The sequence below is a fragment of the Oncorhynchus gorbuscha genome, linkage group LG22, assembly GCF_021184085.1.
Source record: "Oncorhynchus gorbuscha isolate QuinsamMale2020 ecotype Even-year linkage group LG22, OgorEven_v1.0, whole genome shotgun sequence".
Classification (NCBI taxonomy): domain Eukaryota; kingdom Metazoa; phylum Chordata; class Actinopteri; order Salmoniformes; family Salmonidae; genus Oncorhynchus; species Oncorhynchus gorbuscha.
This window is the reverse complement of record NC_060194.1, coordinates 44643569-44666068: the sequence shown is the minus strand read 5'-3', so window position 1 is coordinate 44666068 and position 22500 is coordinate 44643569. Positions and strand designations below refer to the sequence as shown.

Genomic DNA, 22500 nt, shown 5'->3' with positions numbered 1-22500 from the left:
GTGATGGTTAGTAGTTATGGTGTGATGATTAGTAGTTATGGTCTGATGGTTAGTAGTTATGGTCTGATGGTTAATTAAGGTCTGAGGGTTAGTAGTTATGGTCTGATGGTTAGTAGTTATGGTCTGATGGTTAGTAGTTAAGGTCTGATGGTTAGTAGTTATGGTGTGATGATTAGTAGTTATGGTCTGAGGGTTAGTAGTTATGGTCTGATGGTTAGTAGTTATGGTGTGATGGTTAGTAGTTATGGTCTGAGGGTTAGTAGTTATGGTCTGATGGTTAGTAGTTATGGTCTGAGGGTTAGTAGTTATGGTCTGAGGGTTAGTAGTTATGGTCTGATGGTTAGTAGTTATGGTCTGATGGTTAGTAGTTATGGTCTGATGGTTAGTAGTTATGGTCTGAGGGTTAGTAGTTATGGTCTGAGGGTTAGTAGTTATGGTCTGAGGGTTAGTAGTTATGGTCTGAGGGTTAGTAGTTATGGTCTGAGGGTTAGTTCAGGTCTGATGGTTAGTTATTGAACCAAGAAGATAAAGCATCATTCACACTAAAATACTCAGTGGCTATTTCAACGTGATCCTCAACACACACTAAGATACACACTCCACACTAAGATACACACCCCACACTAAGATACACACCCCACACTAAGATACACACCCCACACTAAGATACACACCCCACACTAAGATACACACCCCACAAAGATACACACCCCACACTAAGATACACACTCCACACTAAGATACACACTCCACACTAAGATACACACCCCACACTAAGATACACACCCCACACTAAGATACACACCCCACACTAAGATACACACCCCACACTAAGATACACACCCCACACTAAGATAAACACCCCACACTAAGATACACACTCCACACTAAGATACACTCCCTCTCTCACCTCCCTGCTGGGTCTTGACCTGCAGTATGTCTGAGGGGGGTCCGTCCCCTACAGAGGTGAAGCCCAGCACCCTGAGGCTGTAGGTGATATCAGTGGTCAACCCTGAGATGGTGGTAAGTCTGCTGTCGTCAGTGTTGTGCTTCTGCCAGCCACTCAGAGGGCCATTCATGTCTGAACTGTAGTACACACGGTACCTGGCAGACAGTTACAAATCAATCATTACATTCAACATTTGACAAACCAAAAGTGGAAAGAGCCTGTACCTATTGAGATGTTTTATACATGTGACATGATAAGACAGGACAGCACGTTATTAAATATGTGTCAGTATTTCTTAATTATTTGTATATTTGTTTGATAGTTATTTTCTAACTAAAAAAGAAATCCAACAATCATACCTTATAAATCCAACAATCATACCTTATCATACCACATTTTGTTGTGTTACAGCCTTAATTTAAAATAGATTCAATGTAGATTTTGTGTCACTGGCATACACACAATACTACATCATGACATCACAATACCCCATCATGACATCACAATATCCCATCATGTAGATGTTGTGTCAGTGGCCGACACACAATACCCCATCATGACATCACAATACCCCATCATGACATCACAATACCCCATCATGTAGATTTTGTGTCAGTGGCCTACACACAATACCCCATCATGACATCACAATACCCCATCATGACATCACAATACCCCACACATACTGTAAGGTCCCTCAGTCGAGCAGTGAATTTCAAACACAGATTCAAACCACAAAGACCAGGGAGGTTTTCCAATTATGTTTTTAGAAATTAATAAAAAATTAAGCTGAAATGTCTTGAGTCAAAATGTGCTTAACAAGTCACATAATAAGTTGCATGGACTCACTGTGTGAAATAATAGTGTTTAACATGATTGTTGAATGACTACCGCGTCTCTGTACCCCACACATACAATTATCTGTAAGGTCCCTCATCTCTGTACCCCCACACATACAATTATCTGTAAGGTCCCTCATCTCTGTACCCCACACATACAATTATCTGTAAGGTCCCTCATCTCTGTACCCCCACACATACAATTATCTGTAAGGTCCCTCATCTCTGTACCCCACACATACAATTATCTGTAAGGTCCCTCATCTCTGTACCCCACACATACAATTATCTGTAAGGTCCCTCATCTCTGTACCCCACACATACTGTAAGGTCCCTCATCTCTGTACCCCACACATACTGTAAGGTCCCTCATCTCTGTACCCCTCACATACTGTAAGGTCCCTCATCTCTGTACCCCGCACATACTGTAAGGTCCCTCATCTCTGTACCCCACACATACTGTAAGGTCCCTCATCTCTGTACCCCACACATACAATTATCTGTAAGGTCCCTCATCTCTGTACCCCACACATACTGTAAGGTCCCTCATCTCTGTACCCCACACATACTGTAAGGTCCCTCATCTCTGTACCCCTCACATACTGTAAGGTCCCTCATCTCTGTACCCCACACATACTGTAAGGTCCCTCATCTCTGTACCCCACACATACTGTAAGGCCCCTCATCTCTGTACCCCACACATACTGTAAGGTCCCTCATCTCTGTACCCCACACATACTGTAAGGTCCCTCATCTCTGTACCCCACATATACAATTATCTGTAAGGTCCCTCATCTCTGTACCCCACACATACTGTAAGGTCCCTCATCTCTGTACCCCACACATACTGTAAGGTCCCTCATCTCTGTACCCCTCACATACTGTAAGGTCCCGCATCTCTGTACCCCACACATACTGTAAGGTCCCTCATCTCTGTACCCCACACATACTGTAAGGCCCCTCATCTCTGTACCCCACACATACTGTAAGGTCCCTCATCTCTGTACCCCACACATACTGTAAGGTCCCTCATCTCTGTACCCCACACATACAATTATCTGTAAGGTCCCTCATCTCTGTACCCCACACATACAATTATCTGTAAGGTCCCTCATCTCTGTACCCCACACATACAATTATCTGTAAGGTCCCTCATCTCTGTACCCCACACATACTGTAAGGTCCCTCATCTCTGTACCCCACACATACTGTAAGGTCCCTCATCTCTGTACCCCACACATCCTGTAAGGTCCCTCATCTCTGTACCCCACACATACTGTAAGGCCCCTCATCTCTGTACCCCACACATACTGTAAGGTCCCTCATCTCTGTACCCCACACATACTGTAAGGTCCCTCATCTCTGTACCCCACACATACAATTATCTGTAAGGTCCCTCATCTCTGTACCCCACACATACTGTAAGGTCCCTCATCTCTGTACCCCACACATACTGTAAGGTCCCTCATCTCTGTACCCCACACATACTGTAAGGTCCCTCATCTCTGTACCCCACACATACTGCAAGGTCCCTCATCTCTGTACCCCACACATACTGTAAGGTCCCTCATCTCTGTACCCCACACATACTGTAAAGTCCCTCATCTCTGTACCCCGCACATACTGTAAGGTCCCTCATCTCTGTACCCCACACATACTGTAAAGTCCCTCATCTCTGTACCCCTCACATACTGTAAGGTCCCTAATCTCTGTACCCCACACATACTGTAAGGTCCCTCAGTCGAGAAGTGAATTTCAAACACAGATTCAAACCACAAAGACCAGGCAGGTTTTCCAATGCTTTGCAAATGGCACCTATTGGTAGATGGGTAAAAAAACAAAAACAGACATTGAATATCCCTCTGAGCAAGCTTGTTCAGAATATAAAATATTCTAAATCATACATCCTGTTTGCAACAAGGCACTAAAGTAATACTGCAAAAAAAATGTGGCAAAACAATTCACTTTTTGTCCTGAATACAATGTGTTATGTTTGGGGTAAATCATATACAACAAATTACTGAGAACCACTCTTCATATTTTCAAGCATAGTGGTGGCTGCATCATGTTAAGGGTATGCTTGTCATCAGCAAGGACTAGTGAGTTTTTAAGGATAAAAAAATTAACTGAATTGAGCTAAGCACAGGCACCTGGTTCAGTCTGCTTTCCACCAGACTCTGGGAGATTAATTCACCTTTCAGCAGGACAATAAGCTGAAACACAAGGCCACATCTACACTGGGAGATTAATTCACCTTTCAGCAGGACAATAGCTGAAACACAAGGACACATCTACACTGGGAGATGAATTCACCTTTCAGCAGGACAATAAGCTGAAACACAAGGCCACATCTACACTGGGAGATGAATTCACCTTTCAGCAGGACAATAAGCTGAAACACAAGGCCACATCTACACTGGGAGATGAATTCACCTTTCAGCAGGACAATAAGCTGAAACACAAGGCCACATCTACACTGGAGTTGCTTACGAAGAAGACAGTGAATGTTCCTGAGTGGCCGAGTTACAGTTTTGACTGAAATCTGATTGAAAGTCTATGGCAACAACCTGAAAATGGTTGTCTAGCAATGATCAACAACCAATTTGACAGAGGTTGAAGAATTTTGAATAGAATAATGGGCTAATGTTGTACAATTGAGGTGTGCAAAGCTCTTAGAGAATTACCCATTTTCAATACATTTGCAAAACATTTCTAAAAACTTGGTGAAAAGCAACAACATCAATTGAATCCATTCTGAATTCAGGCTGTAACACAACACAATGTGGAATAGGTCAAGGGGTGTGAATACTTTCTGAAGGCACTGTGTGTACGACATTTTGCTTATAAATTACTTGTGAAACATCATTAAGCCTTCGTAAGACATAGGCTGTGTCCTAAATGGCACATTTGACTCAAAAAGTAGGTCACGATATAGGGATTAGGGTGTCATTTGGGGCACAGTCATATTCACATGCTATGAAGTGTCTATGAATGCTTCACTGAGCCTACATAAGACATATTCATGTTCATTTTACCCTCGGATCTGTCCGTTAGGTTCCTCGGGCGGTTCCCATTGGACCAACATGGTGGAAGCAGACAGCATGCGGACCTGGACAGCCAGAGGGGGTGAAGAGGGAGCCTGCTCCCCCGTACGGGTCTCTACCGGGTCAGAGGGCGGCCCGCGCCCAATGTTGTTCACCGCCATCACACGGAACTCGTATTCCGAGTAGGGGCTGAGCCCGCCGATGCTGTACCGAGTGGTAGCTACTCCGTCCACCTACGATATCATCATATGGTTATTTAGCAGACACTTATATCCCAAAGATACTTACAGAACAATATTGGCAGTTCTACTTTTTGAACCATGTTTAGATTTGCAAAACTCCAGTAATTGTCCCAACATTCCCATGTTTTCCAGAAATCCCGGTTTGTTTAGTTTCCCAGAATCAAGAGGTAAAAGCAGGACTTCTGGAATTCTCCAACCAGGATTTCAGAAAAAAACCTGTGAATTTGGGGAAAGTGACCAGGGATGCTGCAACGCTAAGCATGTTGTAACCCAGCGAGCCGCTACAACACACCTCCTGGAACCCTGCGTCGGTGGCTTTAGCCCGGTACTGGATCATGAAGAAGGACACAGGTTCAGGGTTCCCAGAGTCCCAGATTAGGGTCACACTGGTGGCTGTGGTCTCAGTCACTATGAGAGAGGTGGGGGGCTTGGGGAGGGCTGGAGGAGGAGAGATGGAGAAACAGAGAGAGAGAGAAAGAGAGGGAGCGAGGATGAGATGTTTGTTATATGAAATTAAATCAAGGCGATCTTTCAGTACTGGATAGATGTGTTCTAGGATGACAGATGACTGAATATGCTGACTGACCCCATAACTCAAAAAGGGAACATATATTTTAAGACTGTTTCATGGACTATTAATTCAATAATGGATATGCTTTATTCACCTCCAAATCTCCTCAGTCCGCCATATTAAAACTATCGCAACACAGTCAGACATTATTGAAAATCCCAGAGGTTTACAGAGCAAGTGGACAATCACATTTAAAGATGATGACAAACACCAACCGAGAAAATGAAAGAAACAGTCAGGAGTTCCTGACTATATACATGACACTGATATTCTACTTCCTGACTATATACAAGACACTGATATTCTACTTCCTGACTATATACAAGACACTGATATTCTACTTCCTGACTATATACAAGACACTGATATTCTACAAGACACTGATATTCTACTTCCTGACTATATACAAGACACTGATATTCTACTTCCTGACTATATACAAGACACTGATATTCTACTTCCTGACTATATACAAGACACTGATATTCTACTTCCTGACTATATACAAGACACTGATATTCTACTTCCTGACTATATACAAGACACTGATATTCTACTTCCTGACTATAAACATGACACTGATATTCTACTTCCTGACTATAAACATGACACTACAAGACACTGATATTCTACTTCCTGACAAGACACTGATATTCTACTTCCTCCTGATATTCTACTTCCTGACTATATACAAGACACTGATATTCTACTTCCTGACTATATACAAGACACTGATATTCTACTTCCTTACAAGACACTGATATTCTACTGATATATACAAGACACTGATATTCTATGATTCTACTTCCTGACTATATACAAGACACTGATATTCTACTTCCTGACTATATACAAGACACTGATATTCTACTTCCTGACAAGACACTGATATTCTACTTCCTGACTATAAACATGACACTGATATTCTAATGTTCATTATATAATGGGTCCTGGCAGGGATGGTCACATCACACATGAAGACCAAGGTTTCCGTTCTGAAAATGTGTCACTGGACATTTGACAGACACCATTTTAATTGAACGGACATTTGGTAAACGTACCAGAACCCGTTATACATTGGGTGCGTAACCTGAAGAACTCAATCACTGTTTGATTGATGGTTCAAAGCATGGCAGAGTGCTATGCCAGATATCTTTCTTCTTTATTCGCACGGGAAAAATACATTTATACTACTACTTTAAACGTAGTAAACTGGAGACATTAGTAGAATATTTTTTGAATAGGTCAAATGACAGGGTAGCCTACTCTGCTGATACGGACAAACAGACCAATAAAAGACAAACATTGTCCATATAACAGATCTAGGAAATGGGGAGACACAAAAACAATATGACGTCCATCTAAACCGCAGGAGGAAATGATTGTCCAAAAATAAACGTTAAGTAGCGCAGCAATGAAGAAGAAGAGTGACTAGGAGCAGTACTGAGTCACCGGGGATACGGTCGATGCTCTTCTCTGCTGACATTAAGACAGGCTACAGGCCCTACTGTTGTTCACTCAAATAACTCAAATACTGTGTTTTCATTGTCTTCTCTTTAAAGCCATTTGATGTCCAAACAAAGTGTTCCCGCAAGGCGTCTACTTTTCACTGACAGTCTCAACTCAACAATCAACTATTTGGTATTTACAGAACACGCTGTTTAACTCTGGGGGGGGGGGCTGCCTTTCCTTCCATCTGTAGGGGGGGCTGCCTTTCCTTCCAACTGTAGGGGGGGCTGCCTTTCCTTCCAACTGTAGGGGGGGGGGGGGCTGCCTTCCTTCCAACTGTATGGGGGGCTGCCTTTCCTTCCAACTGCATGGGGGGGGCTGCCTTTCCTTCCAACTGTATGGGGGGCTGCCTTTCCTTCCAACTGTATGGGGGGCTGCCTTTCCTTCCAACTGCATGGGGGGGGGCTGCCTTCCTTCCAACTGTAGGGGGTGGGCTACCTTTCCTTCCAACTGTAGGGTGGGGGCTGCCTTCCTTCCAACTGTAGGGGGGCTGCCTTTCCTTCCAACTGTGGGGGGCGGCCTTTCCTTCCAACTGTAGGAGGGGGGCTGCCTTTCCTTCCAACTGTAGGAGGGGGGCTGCCTTTCCTTCCAACTGTAGGAGGGGGCGCTGCCTTTCCTTCCAACTGTAGGAGGGGGGGGCTGCCTTTCCTTCCAACTGTAGGGAGGGGGCTGCTTTTCCTTCCAACTGTAGGGGGGCTGCCTTTCCTTCCAACTGTAGGGGGGCTGCCTTTCCTTCCAACTGTAGGGGGGCTGCCTTTCCTCCCAACTGTAGGGAGGGGCTGCCTTTCCTTCCAACTGTAGGAGGGGGGGGGCTGCCTTTCCTTCCAACTGTAGGGGGGGGGGCTGCCTTTCCTTCCAACTATAGGGAGGGAGCTGCCTTTCCTTCCAACTCTCTGTGGCACAAATGATGCGATAGTAGCCTATGTTGAATGATTTGAGTTATTTCTGTATAGACAGGAGTTAATTAGGCTACATCATTTGGGCATTACATTTCCTTAGCGAAAGCTTAGCTTCCCCTATAGCCTTATGGACCCGCTGTCTATGAGCCTGTGTCAATTTACTATCCCCAATAGTAGGAAAGGTTATCTATTCTATTGGTCAGTTTGTCCAGGTAGAAATAGCCTGTATAGACTCTAGGATAGCTGTGGGATGATAGTCCCAAATAGACTCTAGGATAGCTGTGGGATGATAGTCCCAAATAGACTCTAGGATAGCTGTGGGATGATAGGCCCAAATAGACTCTAGGATAGCTGTGGGATGATAGGCCCAAATAGACTCTAGGATAGCTGTGGGATGATAGGCCCAAATAGACTCTAGGATAGCTGTGGGATGATAGTCCCAAATAGACTCTAGGATAGCTGTGGGATGATAGGCCCAAATAGACTCTAGGATAGCTGTGGGATGATAGGCCCAAATAGACTCTAGGATAGCTGTGGGATGATAGGCCCAAATAGACTCTAGGATAGCTGTGGGATGATAGATCCCACATTCCTCCAACCAGTAGAACTGGGCTACATACAAATACAATATAAAAAAAAAATATATATATATATATATAAATTAAAAAACAATACTTTTTTTTTCTCTCCTGGAATATTGGCCGGTGTCAATTTTATTTAGCGCCCCCTTTAACGTGTGTGTGTGTGTGTGTGTGTGTGTGTGTGTGTGTGTGTGTGTGTGTGTGTGTGTGTGTGTGTGTGTGTGTGTGTGTGTGTGTGTGTGTGTGTGTGTGTGTGTGAGTGTGTGTGTGTATGTGTGTGTGTATGTGTGTGTGAACCCAGATAGCCCTGATAGCCAGTTGATGGCATGCTCGTTGATGAGTGTGTGTGTGTGTGTGTGTGTGTGTGTGTGTGTGTGTGTGTGTGTGTGTGTGTGTGTGTGTGTGTGTGTGTGTGTGTGTGTGTGTGTGTGTGTGTGTGTGTGTGTGTGTGTGTGTGTGTGTGTGTGTGTGTGTGTGTGTGTGTGTATATGAGTGTGTGTGTGTGTGAACCCAGATAGCCCTGATAGCCAGTTGATGGCGTACGCGTTGATGAGTGTGTGAGTGTGTTTGTGTATATGAGTGTGTGTGTGTGTGAACCCAGATAGCCCTGATAGCCAGTTGATGGCGTACGTGTTGATGAGTGTGTGAGTGTATGTGTGTGAACCCAGATAGCCCTGATAGCCAGTTGATCAGATCGCAGGTGTAGCAAACACAAGTAACATTGATGTTGTGGTGGAAACACAAGACAGCTGTTTGATCGGATCAAAGTCCATAACAATCTGCCATAATGAGTCACACTGCTTGGGTTCGTCACCAACCACACTTCCCAGTCATCACAGTAGGTACGTGAGAGAACACAGTGGATCCGTCCCAAAAATGCACACTATTCCCTATATAGTGCACTATTTAAAAAATTTTTTTTTAACCCTAGGCCTATACCGTCTCTGATCAAAAGTAGAGGCACTATGTTGGGATTATGGTGCGATTTGGGGATACAGCCTTTGTCATCACAGCTTGTCGTGTATGTGATAACACACAGTCCGTTCCAGAGCAGATGACTCATCATGGGATCCTTACAGTCTGGGTGACCAAAACGGCATCATCATTCCCTATGTTAGTGCACTACTATCAGGGCACAAAGAGATGACAGGATACATTTGGGACTCAAGATCCTGTGTCCTCCACTGACCCGAGCCAGCGTGTTGTCTTGATTCTAACGCGCACACACACACACACACACAAAATCAACTAACTGAAATACTGAAATACGTCTTTTAAAGCCAAAAGAGATTGAAAGACACACACACACAAACAAACCACGTGACCTTTGACCCCTCACCTTTGACGGAGACCTGAGCGGTAGCCTCGATCTGGCCCAGTGATGATATGGCCACGCAGCTGTAGTTGGCGGACTCCTTGATGTTGGTCACCTCCAGAACATTCCGACCGATGGGCATCTCATCCTCCTAAATAAGAAGAATCATTAAAGGTCCATTATCTAGCTTTCGTGTATGATCTGACATATATTTGAGATAGAAATGCGAGTAATAGATCTTTAGCATTAGCATTGACAGCAAGTCTGAAAAAGCGGTAAATCCGTTCTATGTGCTATATTTCTACGCTTTCCTCCTCCTTTAAACTTAATTCAACACAATTCATACATACGTCCAAGGTGCTGTAGTAATAAAGATTGAATATAAAGACCTTGGTGAGTTCGATTTCTCCCATGATCCACTTGACATAGGGCATGGGAGATCCCACAGCAACACACGTCAGGTTCACACTGCCCCCAGGCATCACCTCATGGTTGGTGGGTGGGATGGAGAACCGCGGAGGGACACGACGTACTGAGGAGAGAGGAGAACGTTAAGAGGGGATCATAAGAGGTGATATGAGTGTCCAGAGGAGGAGGGGAGAGGAGGAGGAGAGGAGGAGAGGAGAGGAGGAGGGGAGAGGAGGAGGAGAGGAGAAGGAGAGAAGGACGAGGAGGAGGGGAGAGGAGAGGAGGAGGAGAGGAGGAGGGGAGAGGAGAGGAGGGAGGAGGAGGAGGAGGAGGAGGAGGAGAGAGGAGAGGAGAGGAGGAGGAGGAGGAGGAGGAGGAGGAGGAGGAGGAGGGGAGAGGAGAAGAGAGGAGGAGGAGAGGGAGGGGGAGGAGGAGGGGGAGGAGGAGGAGAGGAGGAGGAGGAGAGGAGGAGGGGAGAAGGAGGAGGGGAGAGGAGGAGGGGAGGAGGAGGAGAAGAGGAGGAGGAGGAGGAGGAGGAGGAGGAGGAGGAGGAGGAGGAGGGGAGGAGAAGAGAGGAGGAGGAGAGGAGTAGGGGAGAGGAGGAGGAGGGAGAGGAGGAGGAGGAGGAGGGAGAGGAGGAGGAGGAGGAGGGGAGGGAGGAGGAGGAGAGGAGGAGGAGAGGAGGGAGGAGAAGAGAGGAGGAGGGGAGAGGAGGAGGCGGAGGGGAGAGGAGGAGGAGGAGGGGGAGGAGGAGGGGGGAGAGGAGAGGAGGAGGGAGGAGGGGGAGGAGGGAGAGGAGAGGAGGAGGGGGAGGAGGAGGGGAGGAGGGGGAGGAGGAGGAGGAGGGGAGAGGAGGAGGAGGAGAGGAGGAGGAGGAGGAGGAGGAGGGAGAGAGGAGGAGGAGGAGAGGAGGAGAGGAGAAGGAGGAGGGGAGAAGAGAGGAGAGGGGAGAAGAGAGGAGAGGAGGAGGAGAGGAGGAGGAGGAGAGGAGGAGAGAGAGAGAGAGGAGAGGAGGAGGAGAGGAGGAGAGGAGAAGAGAGGAGGAGAGGAGGAGGAGAAGGGGAGAGGAGAAGAGAGGAGAGGAGGAGGAGAGGGAGGAGGAGGAGAGGAGGAGGAGAGGAGGAGGAGAGAAGGAGGAGGAGGGGAGAGGAGGGGAGAGGAGGAGGAGGAGGAGGAGGAGGAGGAGGAGAGGAGAAGAGAGGAGAGGAGGAGGGGAGAGGAGGAGGGGAGAGGAGGAGGAGGAGGGGAGAGGAGAGGAGGAGGGGAGAGGAGGAGAGGAGGAGGGGAGAGGAGAGGAGGAGGAGAGAGGAGAGGAGGAGGAGGAGGGGAGGAGGAGAGGAGAGGAGGAGGAGAGGGAGAAGAGAGGAGGAGGGGAGAGGAGGAGGGGAGGAGGAGAGGAGGAGGAGGAGGGGAGAGGAGGAGGGGAGAGGAGGAGAGGAGAGGAGGAGGGGAGAGGAGAGGAGGAGGAGAGAGGAGAGGAGGAGGAGGGGAGGAGGAGAGGAGAGGAGGAGAGGAGGAGGAGGAGAGGAGGAGGAGGAGAGGAGGAGGAGGAGGAGGGAGAGGAGGAGGAGGAGGGGAGAGGAGAGGAGGAGGAGAGGAGGAGGGTTGAGTGGGGTGTCAGGGAGAGTTCTGTGTGGAATAAACCATGACATCACCGCGCTTGAAAAGAGCAGCAGGAATTGCAGTTAAGAGATGAGAGTATTTTCATAAAGATAATCAGAAATAAGACATCTCAGTCTCATCCCCCCTTCCCCCAGTAATAAAACATTGAACATATCAATTCAAATGAACCTTGCACTTTTCTTTCTAGCACAGTATTTTCCTTCTAACTTCTTTAAAGAGGAAACATTTACTTACTGTGACATGTGGTTGTCTCACCTGAATGCACTAACTGTCTCTCTGGATAAGAGCGTCTGCTAAATGACTCAAATGTAAAATGTCAGTGTGATGAATCTAATGTGTGAGGCTGATCGCTTTTCAATCCCGATCCAACAGGTGAGCAGCTTAACCAATCACCATCCAACAGGTGAGCAGCTGAACCAATCACCATCCAACAGGTGAGCAGTTTAACCAATCACCATCCAACAGGTGAGCAGCTGAACCAATCACCATCCAACAGGTGAGCAGTTTAACCAATCACCATCCAACAGGTGAGCAGTTTAACCAATCACCATCCAACAGGTTAGCAGCTGAACCAATCACCATCCAACAGGTGAGCAGTTTAACCAATCACCATCCAACAGGTGAGCAGTTTAACCAATCACCATCCAACAGGTGAGCAGCTGAACCAATCACCATCCAACAGGTAGAGAACCAATAGAGAAACAGCAGCATCTTCTGTTGAAGAGACTTGGAGTTGTTCCCAGTTACGCAGCACTCAGACAACATCTGTTCGTAAAACTTTACCATAGAAACCTTTTGTTTTGCTCCTTATAAAAAAAAGAAGGGGTAATGTATTTAAATAGGCCACTTTGATTTGAATAACACTCTATTAGACCTAAATCTGTTCCCCTTTGACAGTGTGTCAGACGGTGCTCAGAGCTGAGACAGAGTTGCGTCATTCTGAGACTATTTGATACTCTGTGTAGATGCATTGTTTGACTCTCTCGCTCTCCCCCTTTCTCTCGCTCTCCCTCTCCCTCTTTCTCTCTCTCTCCCTTTCTCTCCCCCTTTCTCTCGCTCTCCCTCTTTCTCTCTCTCTCCCGCTCTCTCTTTGTGAGGCTCTGATGTGCAGATAAGCTGACATTAAAAAGATGTTCCCATGGAGACAGAGAGCGCCTTTTGACGTGGTCGCTAGGGAATAGAAGCTACTATCCACACACACACACACACACACACACACACACACACACACACACACACACACACACACACACACACACACACACACACACACACACACACACACACACACACACACACACACACACACACACACACACACACACACACACACAGAGCGAGAGAGCTTGAATGCAGTAGTGAATAGCTAACTGCCAGAAAATAAACAGAACAGAACCATTTACATATGAACTGTTGTTTTATGTATAGATAGAGCGTTTATCCAAGTCAACGTTTCAATCTAAGAGAAATAGCAGCGAGCGATAGTCATTATCTGTCACGCATTTTGTACGTGTAACTTTAAGCCGACACACAGAGCTGAAAGTAAGGAAGAGAGGCGAGTTGGCAGCTAAATGTTGACAGGCCTGAGTTTGCGAGACAGGCAGTCGTGACATATTGTGACATTAGCACAGCCTTGCTGGAGGCTGACAGACTACAGATGACATAATACAGAACTAGAACAGCTTTCACCTTGTATAACCTACGCTTATGAACAATCAACAATCAACACTGTACTATCCGATTATCCAAAATGTATCATTAATGACTATCCTGACTACGAGACTATACCAGTAGTTATAATGTATAACTAATGACTACTAGACTATACCAGTAGTTATAATGTATAACTAATGACTACTAGACTATACCAGTAGTTATAATGTATAACTAACTATAACTAACTATACCAGTAGTTATAATGTATAACTAACTATAACTAACTATACCAGTAGTTATAATGTATAACTAATGACTACTAGACTATACCAGTAGTTATAATGTATAACTAATGACTACTAGACTATACCAGTAGTTATAATGTATAACTAACTATAACTAACTATACCAGTAGTTATAATGTATAACTAATGACTACTAGACTATGTCAGTTATAATGTATAACTAACTATAACTAACTATACCAGTAGTTATAATGTATAACTAATGACTACTAGACTATACCAGTAGTTATAATGTATAACTAATGACTACTAGACTATGTCAGTTATAATGTATAACTAATGACTACTAGACTATACCAGTAGTTATAATGTATAACTAATGACTACTAGACTATACCAGTAGTTATAATGTATAACTAATGACTACTAGACTATGTCAGTTATAATGTATAACTAACTATAACTAACTATACCAGTAGTTATAATGTATAACTAATGACTACTAGACTATACCAGTAGTTATAATGTATAACTAATGACTACTAGACTATACCAGTAGTTATAATGTATAACTAATGACTACTAGACTATACCAGTAGTTATAATGTATAACTAATGACTACTAGACTATACCAGTAGTTATAATGTATAACTAATGACTACTAGACTATGTCAGTTATAATGTATAACTAACTATAACTAACTATACCAGTAGTTATAATGTATAACTAATGACTACTAGACTATGTCAGTTATAATGTATAACTAACTATAACTAACTATACCAGTAGTTATAATGTATAACTAATGACTACTAGACTATGTCAGTTATAATGTATAACTAACTATAACTAACTATACCAGTAGTTATAATGTATAACTAATGACTACTAGACTATGTCAGTTATAATGTATAACTAACTATAACTAACTATACCAGTAGTTATAATGTATAACTAATGACTACTAGACTATACCAGTAGTTATAATGTATAACTAATGACTACTAGACTATACCAGTAGTTATAATGTATAACTAATGACTACTAGACTATGTCAGTTATAATGTATAACTAACTATAACTAACTATACCAGTAGTTATAATGTATAACTAATGACTACTAGACTATGTCAGTTATAATGTATAACTAACTATAACTAACTATACCAGTAGTTATAATGTATAACTAATGACTACTAGACTATGTCAGTTATAATGTATAACTAATGACTACTAGACTATACCAGTAGTTATAATGTATAACTAATGACTACTAGACTATACCAGTAGTTATAATGTATAACTAATGACTACTAGACTATGTCAGTTATAATGTATAACTAACTATAACTAACTATACCAGTAGTTATAATGTATAACTAACTATAACTAACTATACCAGTAGTTATAATGTATAACTAATGACTACTAGACTATGCCAGTTAGGGCTGAAATTAAACTGCTTGTTTCCCCTAATGTGCTTTACAGCCACACACACCGTGAGTCTCCCTGTCTCCCTGTCTACACACACAGCCACACACACCGTGAGTCTCCCTGTCTCCCTGTCTTTACTGTCTACACACACAGCCACACACACCGTGAGTCTCCCTGTCTCCCTGTCTCCCCAGGACAACTACTACCTTGCTCCGTAATTGCTTTTCTTGCACCAAAATGGATTTTCAAATGTGACATTTTTTTTTATCTTCTTCTCCTCCTTTTTCTAAACTACACAAAAATACTAACTGGTCTGTATAGTAATACTAACTGGTCTGTATATTAATACTAACTGGTCTGTATAGTAATACTAACTGGTCTGTATATTAATACTAACTGGTCTGTATATTAATACTAACTGGTCTGTATAGTAATACTAACTGGTCTGTATATTAATACTAACTGGTCTGTATATTAATACTAACTGGTCTGTATATTAATACTAACTGGTCTGTATAGTAATACTAACTGGTCTGTATATTAATACTAACTGGTCTGTATATTAATACTAACTGGTCTGTATATTAATACTAACTGGTCTGTATAGTAATACTAACTGGTCTGTATATTAAAACTAACTGGTCTGTCTGTATAGTAATACTAACTGGTCTGTATATTAATACCAACTGGTCTGTATAGTAATACTAACTGGTCTGTATATTAATACTAACTGGTCTGTCTGTATAGTAATACTAACTGGTCTGTATATTAATACTAACTGGTCTGTATATTAATACTAACTGGTCTGTATATTAATACTAACTGGTCTGTATAGTAATACTAACTGGTCTGTATATTAATACTAACTGGTCTGTATAGTAATACTAACTGGTCTGTATATTAATACCAACTGGTCTGTATAGTAATACTAACTGGTCTGTATATTAATACTAACTGGTCTGTCTGTATAGTAATACTAACTGGTCTGTATATTAATACTAACTGGTCTGTATATTAATACTAACTGGTCTGTATATTAATACTAACTGGTCTGTATAGTAATACTAACTGGTCTGTATATTAATACTAACTGGTCTGTATAGTAATACTAACTGGTCTGTATATTAATACTAACTGGTCTGTATAGTAATACTAACTGGTCTGTATATTAATACTAACTGGTCTGTATATTAATACTAACTGGTCTGTATATTAATACTAACTGGTCTGTATATTAATACCAACTGGTCTGTATAGTAATACTAACTGGTCTGTATATTAATACTAACTGGTCTGTCTGTATATTAATACTAACTGGTCTGTATATTAATACTAACTGGTCTGTATATTAATACTAACTGGTCTGTCTGTATATTAATACTAACTGGTCTGTCTGTATATTAATACTAACTGGTCTGTATATTAATACTAACTGGTCTGTCTGTATATTAATACTAACTGGTCTGTATATTAATACTAACTGGTCTGTATATTAATACTAACTGGTCTGTATATTAATACTAACTGGTCTGTATAGTAATACTAACTGGTCTGTATAGTAATACTAACTGGTCTGTATATTAATACTAACTGGTCTGTCTGTATAGTAATACTAACTGGTCTGTCTGTATAGTAATACTAACTGGTCTGTATAGTAATACTAACTGGTCTGTATATTAATACTAACTGGTCTGTATATTAATACTAACTAGTCTGTATATTAATACTAACTGGTCTGTATATTAATACTAACTGGTCTGTATATTAATACTAACTGGTCTGTATAGTAATACTAACTGGTCTGTATATTAATACTAACTGGTCTGTATAGTAATACTAACTGGTCTGTATAGTAATACTAACTGGTCTGTATAGTAATACTAACTGGTCTGTATATTAATACTAACTGGTCTGTATATTAATACTAACTGGTCTGTATATTAATACTAACTGGTCTGTATATTAATACTAACTGGTCTGTATATTAATACTAACTGGTCTGTCTGTATATTAATACTAACTGGTCTGTATATTAATACTAACTGGTCTGTCTGTATATTAATACTAACTGGTCTGTCTGTATAGTAATACTAACTGGTCTGTCTGTATAGTAATACTAACTGGTCTGTATAGTAATACTAACTGGTCTGTATATTAATACTAACTGGTCTGTATATTAATACTAACTGGTCTGTATATTAATACTAACTGGTCTGTATATTAATACTAACTGGTCTGTATATTAATACTAACTGGTCTGTATATTAATACTAACTGGTCTGTCTGTATAGTAATACTAACTGGTCTGTATAGTAATACTAACTGGTCTGTATATTAATACTAACTGGTCTGTATAGTAATACTAACTGGTCTGTATATTAATACTAACTGGTCTGTATAGTAATACTAACTGGTCTGTATATTAATACTAACTGGTCTGTATAGTAATACTAACTGGTCTGTATATTAATACTAACTGGTCTGTATATTAATACTAACTGGTCATTATATTAATACTAACTGGTCTGTATAGTAATACTAACTGGTCTGTATATTAATACTAACTGGTCTGTATAGTAATACTAACTGGTCTGTATAGTAATACTAACTGGTCTGTATAGTAATACTAACTCGTCTATATGTAAGTCTGGATACATCCAATGCCATGTCTCCTCATCTTCCTCCATCCCCGTCTCCCTGCCTACTAGCGAGCTGTAAGAGAGCTATAAACTCACCAGTCGTGACAATGTGTGTGAGGAAACTCAGCAGAAACCTGCTTCTTCAATCAATATCAGAACAAGCAGGCTGACAGCTGTAAAGTCTATCTGCAGGGTAACATGGGGATTCTGTCAGACAGACAATAACTGTGGGCTAGTGTACCATGCTGAGTGCTGATCATAGATACCTCCCAAATGGCACCCTGTTCCCTATACAGTGCAATAGGAAACTATTCAGACCCCTTCATTTTCCCCACATTTTGTTACATTACAGCCTTATTCTAAAATTGATTAAATTAACTCTTGTCCTCATTAATCTACACCCAATATCCCATAATGACAAACGCAAAAACAGGTTTTAATACATTTTTGCAAATGTATTAAAAATAATAACTGGGATACCTTATTTACATAAGTATTCAGACCCTTTGCTATGAGACTCGAAATTGAGCTCAGGTGCATCCTGTTTCCATTGATCATCCTTGAGATGTTTCTACAACTTAATTGGAGTCCACCTGTGGTAAATTCAATTGACTGGACATGATTTGGAAAGGCACACACCTGTCTATATAAAGGTCCTACAGTTGACAGTGCCTGTCAGAGCAAAAACCAAGCCATGAGGTCGATTTAATTGTCTGTAAAGCTCAGAGACAGGATTGTGTCAAGGCACAGATCTGGGGAAGGGTACCAAACCATTTCTGCAGCATTCTGCAGCATACCAAACCATTTCTGTTGAGATGGGCGAACCTTCCAGAAGGACACCGATCAGGCTTTTACGGTAGAGTGGCCAGACGGAAGGCACATGACAGCCCGCTTGGCGTTTGTCAAAAGGCACCTAAAGAACTCTCAGACCATGAGAAACAAGATTCTCTGGTCTGATGAAACCAAGATTGAACTCTTTGGCTTGAAAGCCAAGCGTCACGTCTTGGCACAGCTCATTACCTGGCCAAAACCATCCCGACGGTGAAGCATGGTGGTGGTAGAATCATGCTGTGGGGATGTTTTTCAGCGGCAGGGACTGGGAGACCAGTCAGGATTGAGATAAAGCTGAACGGAGTAAAGTACAGAGAGATCCTTGACGAAAACCTGCTCCAGAGCACTCAGGACCTCAGACTGGGGTGAAGGTTCACCTTCCAACAGGACAACGACCCTAAGCACACAGCCAAGACAACACAGGAGTAACTTTGGGACAAGTGTCTGGATGTCCTTGAGCGATGCTCTCCATCCAACCTGACAGAGCTTGAGAGGATCTGCAGAGGAGAATGGGATTAACTGCCCAAATCGCTGCTGTCACGTTCTGACCTTAGTTCTTTTGTTGTCTTTGTTTTAGTAGGGTCAGGGCGTGAGTTGGGTGGGTTGTCTATGTTCCTTTTTCTAAAAAACCTGTTTTTGCTTTGTCATTATGGGGTATTGTGATGTCATTATGGGGTATTGTGATGTCATTATGGGGTATTGTGATGTCATTATGGGGTATTGTGATGTCATTATGGGGTATTGTGATGTCATTATGGGGTATTGCGTGTAGATTGATGAGGGGAAAAAAAACAATTTAACACATTTAAGAATAAGGCTGTAACGTAACAAAATGTGGAAGAAGTCAAGGGATCTGAATACTTTAAGTGTACTACTTTGACCAATGTTAATTCAGGGCTCTAGTCAGTATTCTAGTCAGGGTTCTAGTCAGTATTCTAGTCAGTATTCTAGTCAGGGTTCTAGTCAGTATTCTAGTTGGTGTTCTAGTGAGGGTTCTAGTCAGGGCTCAAGTCGGGCCTTTAGTCGGGGCTCTAGTCAGTGTTCTGGTCAGGGCTCTAGTCAGTGTTCTAGTCAGGGCTCTAGTCAGTGTTCTAGTCAGTGTTCTAGTCAGGGCTCTAGTCAGTGTTCTAGTCAGGGCTCTAGTCAGTGTTCTGATCAGGGCTCTAGTCAGTGTTCTGATCAGGGCTCTAGTCAGTGTTCTGGTCAGGTTCTAGTCAGGGCTTTAGTCAGGGCTCTAGTCAGTGTTCTGATCAGGGCTCTGGTCAGGTTCTAGTCAGTGTTCTAGTCAGGGCTCTAGTCAGGGTTCTAGTCAGTGTTCTAGTCAGGGCTCTAGTCAGTGTTCTGGTCAGGTTCTAGTCAGGGCTCTAGTCAGTGTTCTAGTCAGGGCTCTAGTCAGTGTTCTGGTCAGGTTCTAGTCAGTGTTCTAGTCAGGGCTCTAGTCAGTGTTCTAGTCAGTGTTCTGGTCAGGTTCTAGTCAGGGCTCTAGTCAGTGTTCTAGTCAGGGCTCTAGTCAGTGTTCTGGTCAGGTTCTAGTCAGTGTTCTAGTCAGGGCTCTAGTCAGTGTTCTAGTCAGTGTTCTAGTCAGGGCTCTAGTCAGTGTTCTAGTCAGTGTTCTAGTCAGTGTTCTAGTCAGTGTTCTAGTCAGTGTTCTAGTCAGTGTTCTAGTCAGTGTTCTAGTCAGGGCTCTAGTCAGTGTTCTAGTCAGTGTTCTAGTCAGGGCTCTAGTCAGTGTTCTAGTCAGGGCTCTAGTCAGTGTTCTAGTCAGTGTTCTAGTCAGGGCTCTAGTCAGTGTTCTAGTCAGTGTTCTAGTCAGGGCTCTAGTCAGTGTTCTAGTCAGGGCTCTAGTCAGTGTTCTGGTCAGGTTCTAGTCAGGGCTCTAGTCAGGGCTCTAGTCAGGGCTTTAGTCAGGGCTCTAGTCAGTGTTCTGATCAGGGCTCTGGTCAGGTTCTAGTCAGTGTTCTAGTCAGGGCTCTAGTCAGTGTTCTAGTCAGTGTTCTAGTCAGGGCTCTAGTCAGTGTTCTAGTCAGGGCTCTGGTCAGGTTCTAGTCAGTGTTCTAGTCAGGGCTCTAGTCAGTGTTCTAGTCAGGGCTCTGGTCAGGTTCTAGTCAGTGTTCTAGTCAGTGTTCTAGTCAGTGTTCTAGTCAGGGCTCTAGTCAGTGTTCTGGTCAGGGCTCTGGTCAGTGTTCTAGTCAGGGCTCTAGTCAGTGTTCTAGTCAGTGTTCTAGTCAGGGCTCTAGTCAGTGTTCTGATCAGGGCTCTGGTCAGGTTCTAGTCAGTGTTCTAGTCAGGGCTCTAGTCAGTGTTCTGGTCAGGTTCTAGTCAGGGCTCTAGTCAGTGTTCTAGTCAGGGCTCTAGTCAGTGTTCTGGTCAGGTTCTAGTCAGTGTTCTAGTCAGGGCTCTAGTCAGTGTTCTAGTCAGTGTTCTGCTCAGGCCTCTGGTCAGGTTCTAGTCAGGGCTCTAGTCAGAAGTAGTGCAGTATGTAGAGCCATTTGGGAGGCAAGCCTAAATCTGTTGAGGCAATGCGAACTGTTAAAATAGCAATGCCCCTGAAAACTAAACAAAAACAAAATATATCCATATGAGCTGATACATGTTCAAAGACCTAGTCAATGTGTTCCTGTTATCATTTGAGTGAGTCACGGCTGAGATACAAGTACAAACCAAGGCCTTGGATATGTCTTCTCAATGTCTGACAAGGAGCCGATTGCGCGGGTCTATTTTTTTAGTCCCTTTTGAGATGCCTATATGAACCAGAATCACTGAATGTCTGACAAAGAACTGATTGAAACTACAGCTAAAGGACTAAGGCGATGTGACCTAAAACTCATACCTCCATTCTTTTAAATCTATGGGTGATTCACGATAATACAGCACCAGTCAAAAGTTTGGAAACACCTACTCATTCAAGGGTTTTTTCTTTGTTTTTCCCCCAAACTACTTTCTACATTGTAGAATAATAGTGAAGACATTAAAACTATGAAATAACACATATGGAATCATGTAGTAACCCCCCAAAAAAGTGTTAAACAAATCAAAATATATTTTATATTCTTTGTAGTAGCTACCCTTTGCCTTGATGACAGCTTTGCACAAGGAGAGAGGGAGACGACCAGGAGAATACGAGCAGGGGAATACGACCAGGGAAAAATGACCAGGGGAAAACGACCAGGGGAATACGACCAGGGGAATACGACCAGGGGAATACGACCAGGAGAAAACGACCAGGAGAAAACGACCAGGGAAAAACGACCAGGGAAAAACGACCAGGGGAATACGACCAGGGAAAAACGACCAGGGGAATACGACCAGGGGAATACGACCAGGGAAAAACGACCAGGGGAATACGACCAGGAGAATACGACCAGGGGAATACGACCAGGGAAATATGACCAGTGAAGTACGACCAGGGAAAAATGATCAGGGGAATACGACCAGGTGAATACGACCAGGGGAATACGACCAGGTGAATACGACCGGGGGAATACGACCAGGATAAAACGACCAGGGGAATACGACCAGGAGAATACGACCAGGGGAATACAACCAGGGGAATACAACCAGGGGAATACGACCAGGGAAAAATGACCAGGTGAATACGACCAGGGGAATACGACCAGGGAAAAATGACCAGGAGAATACGACCAGGAGAATACGACCAGGGGAATACGACCAGGAGAAAACGACCAGGTGAATACGACCAGGGGAATACGGCC

At 43.1% G+C, this 22500-nt stretch overlaps 1 protein-coding gene across 8 annotated transcripts in view; it reads right to left on the bottom strand.

Annotated features, from left to right (window-relative positions):
- The window catches only part of LOC124009295 (receptor-type tyrosine-protein phosphatase F), a 462304-nt gene that overhangs the window by 142136 nt on the left and 297668 nt on the right, over positions 1-22500 (bottom strand). For all 8 annotated transcript variants that reach the window (XM_046320941.1, XM_046320940.1, XM_046320945.1 and 5 more), the window contains 5 exons: positions 10339-10481; positions 9974-10100; positions 5367-5512; positions 4824-5065; positions 911-1104 (listed from right to left, as the gene is read on the bottom strand). In XM_046320941.1, coding sequence (XP_046176897.1) covers positions 911-1104; positions 4824-5065; positions 5367-5512; positions 9974-10100; positions 10339-10481 — 852 coding nt within the window. The remainder of the gene's footprint in view (positions 1-910; positions 1105-4823; positions 5066-5366; positions 5513-9973; positions 10101-10338; positions 10482-22500) is intronic.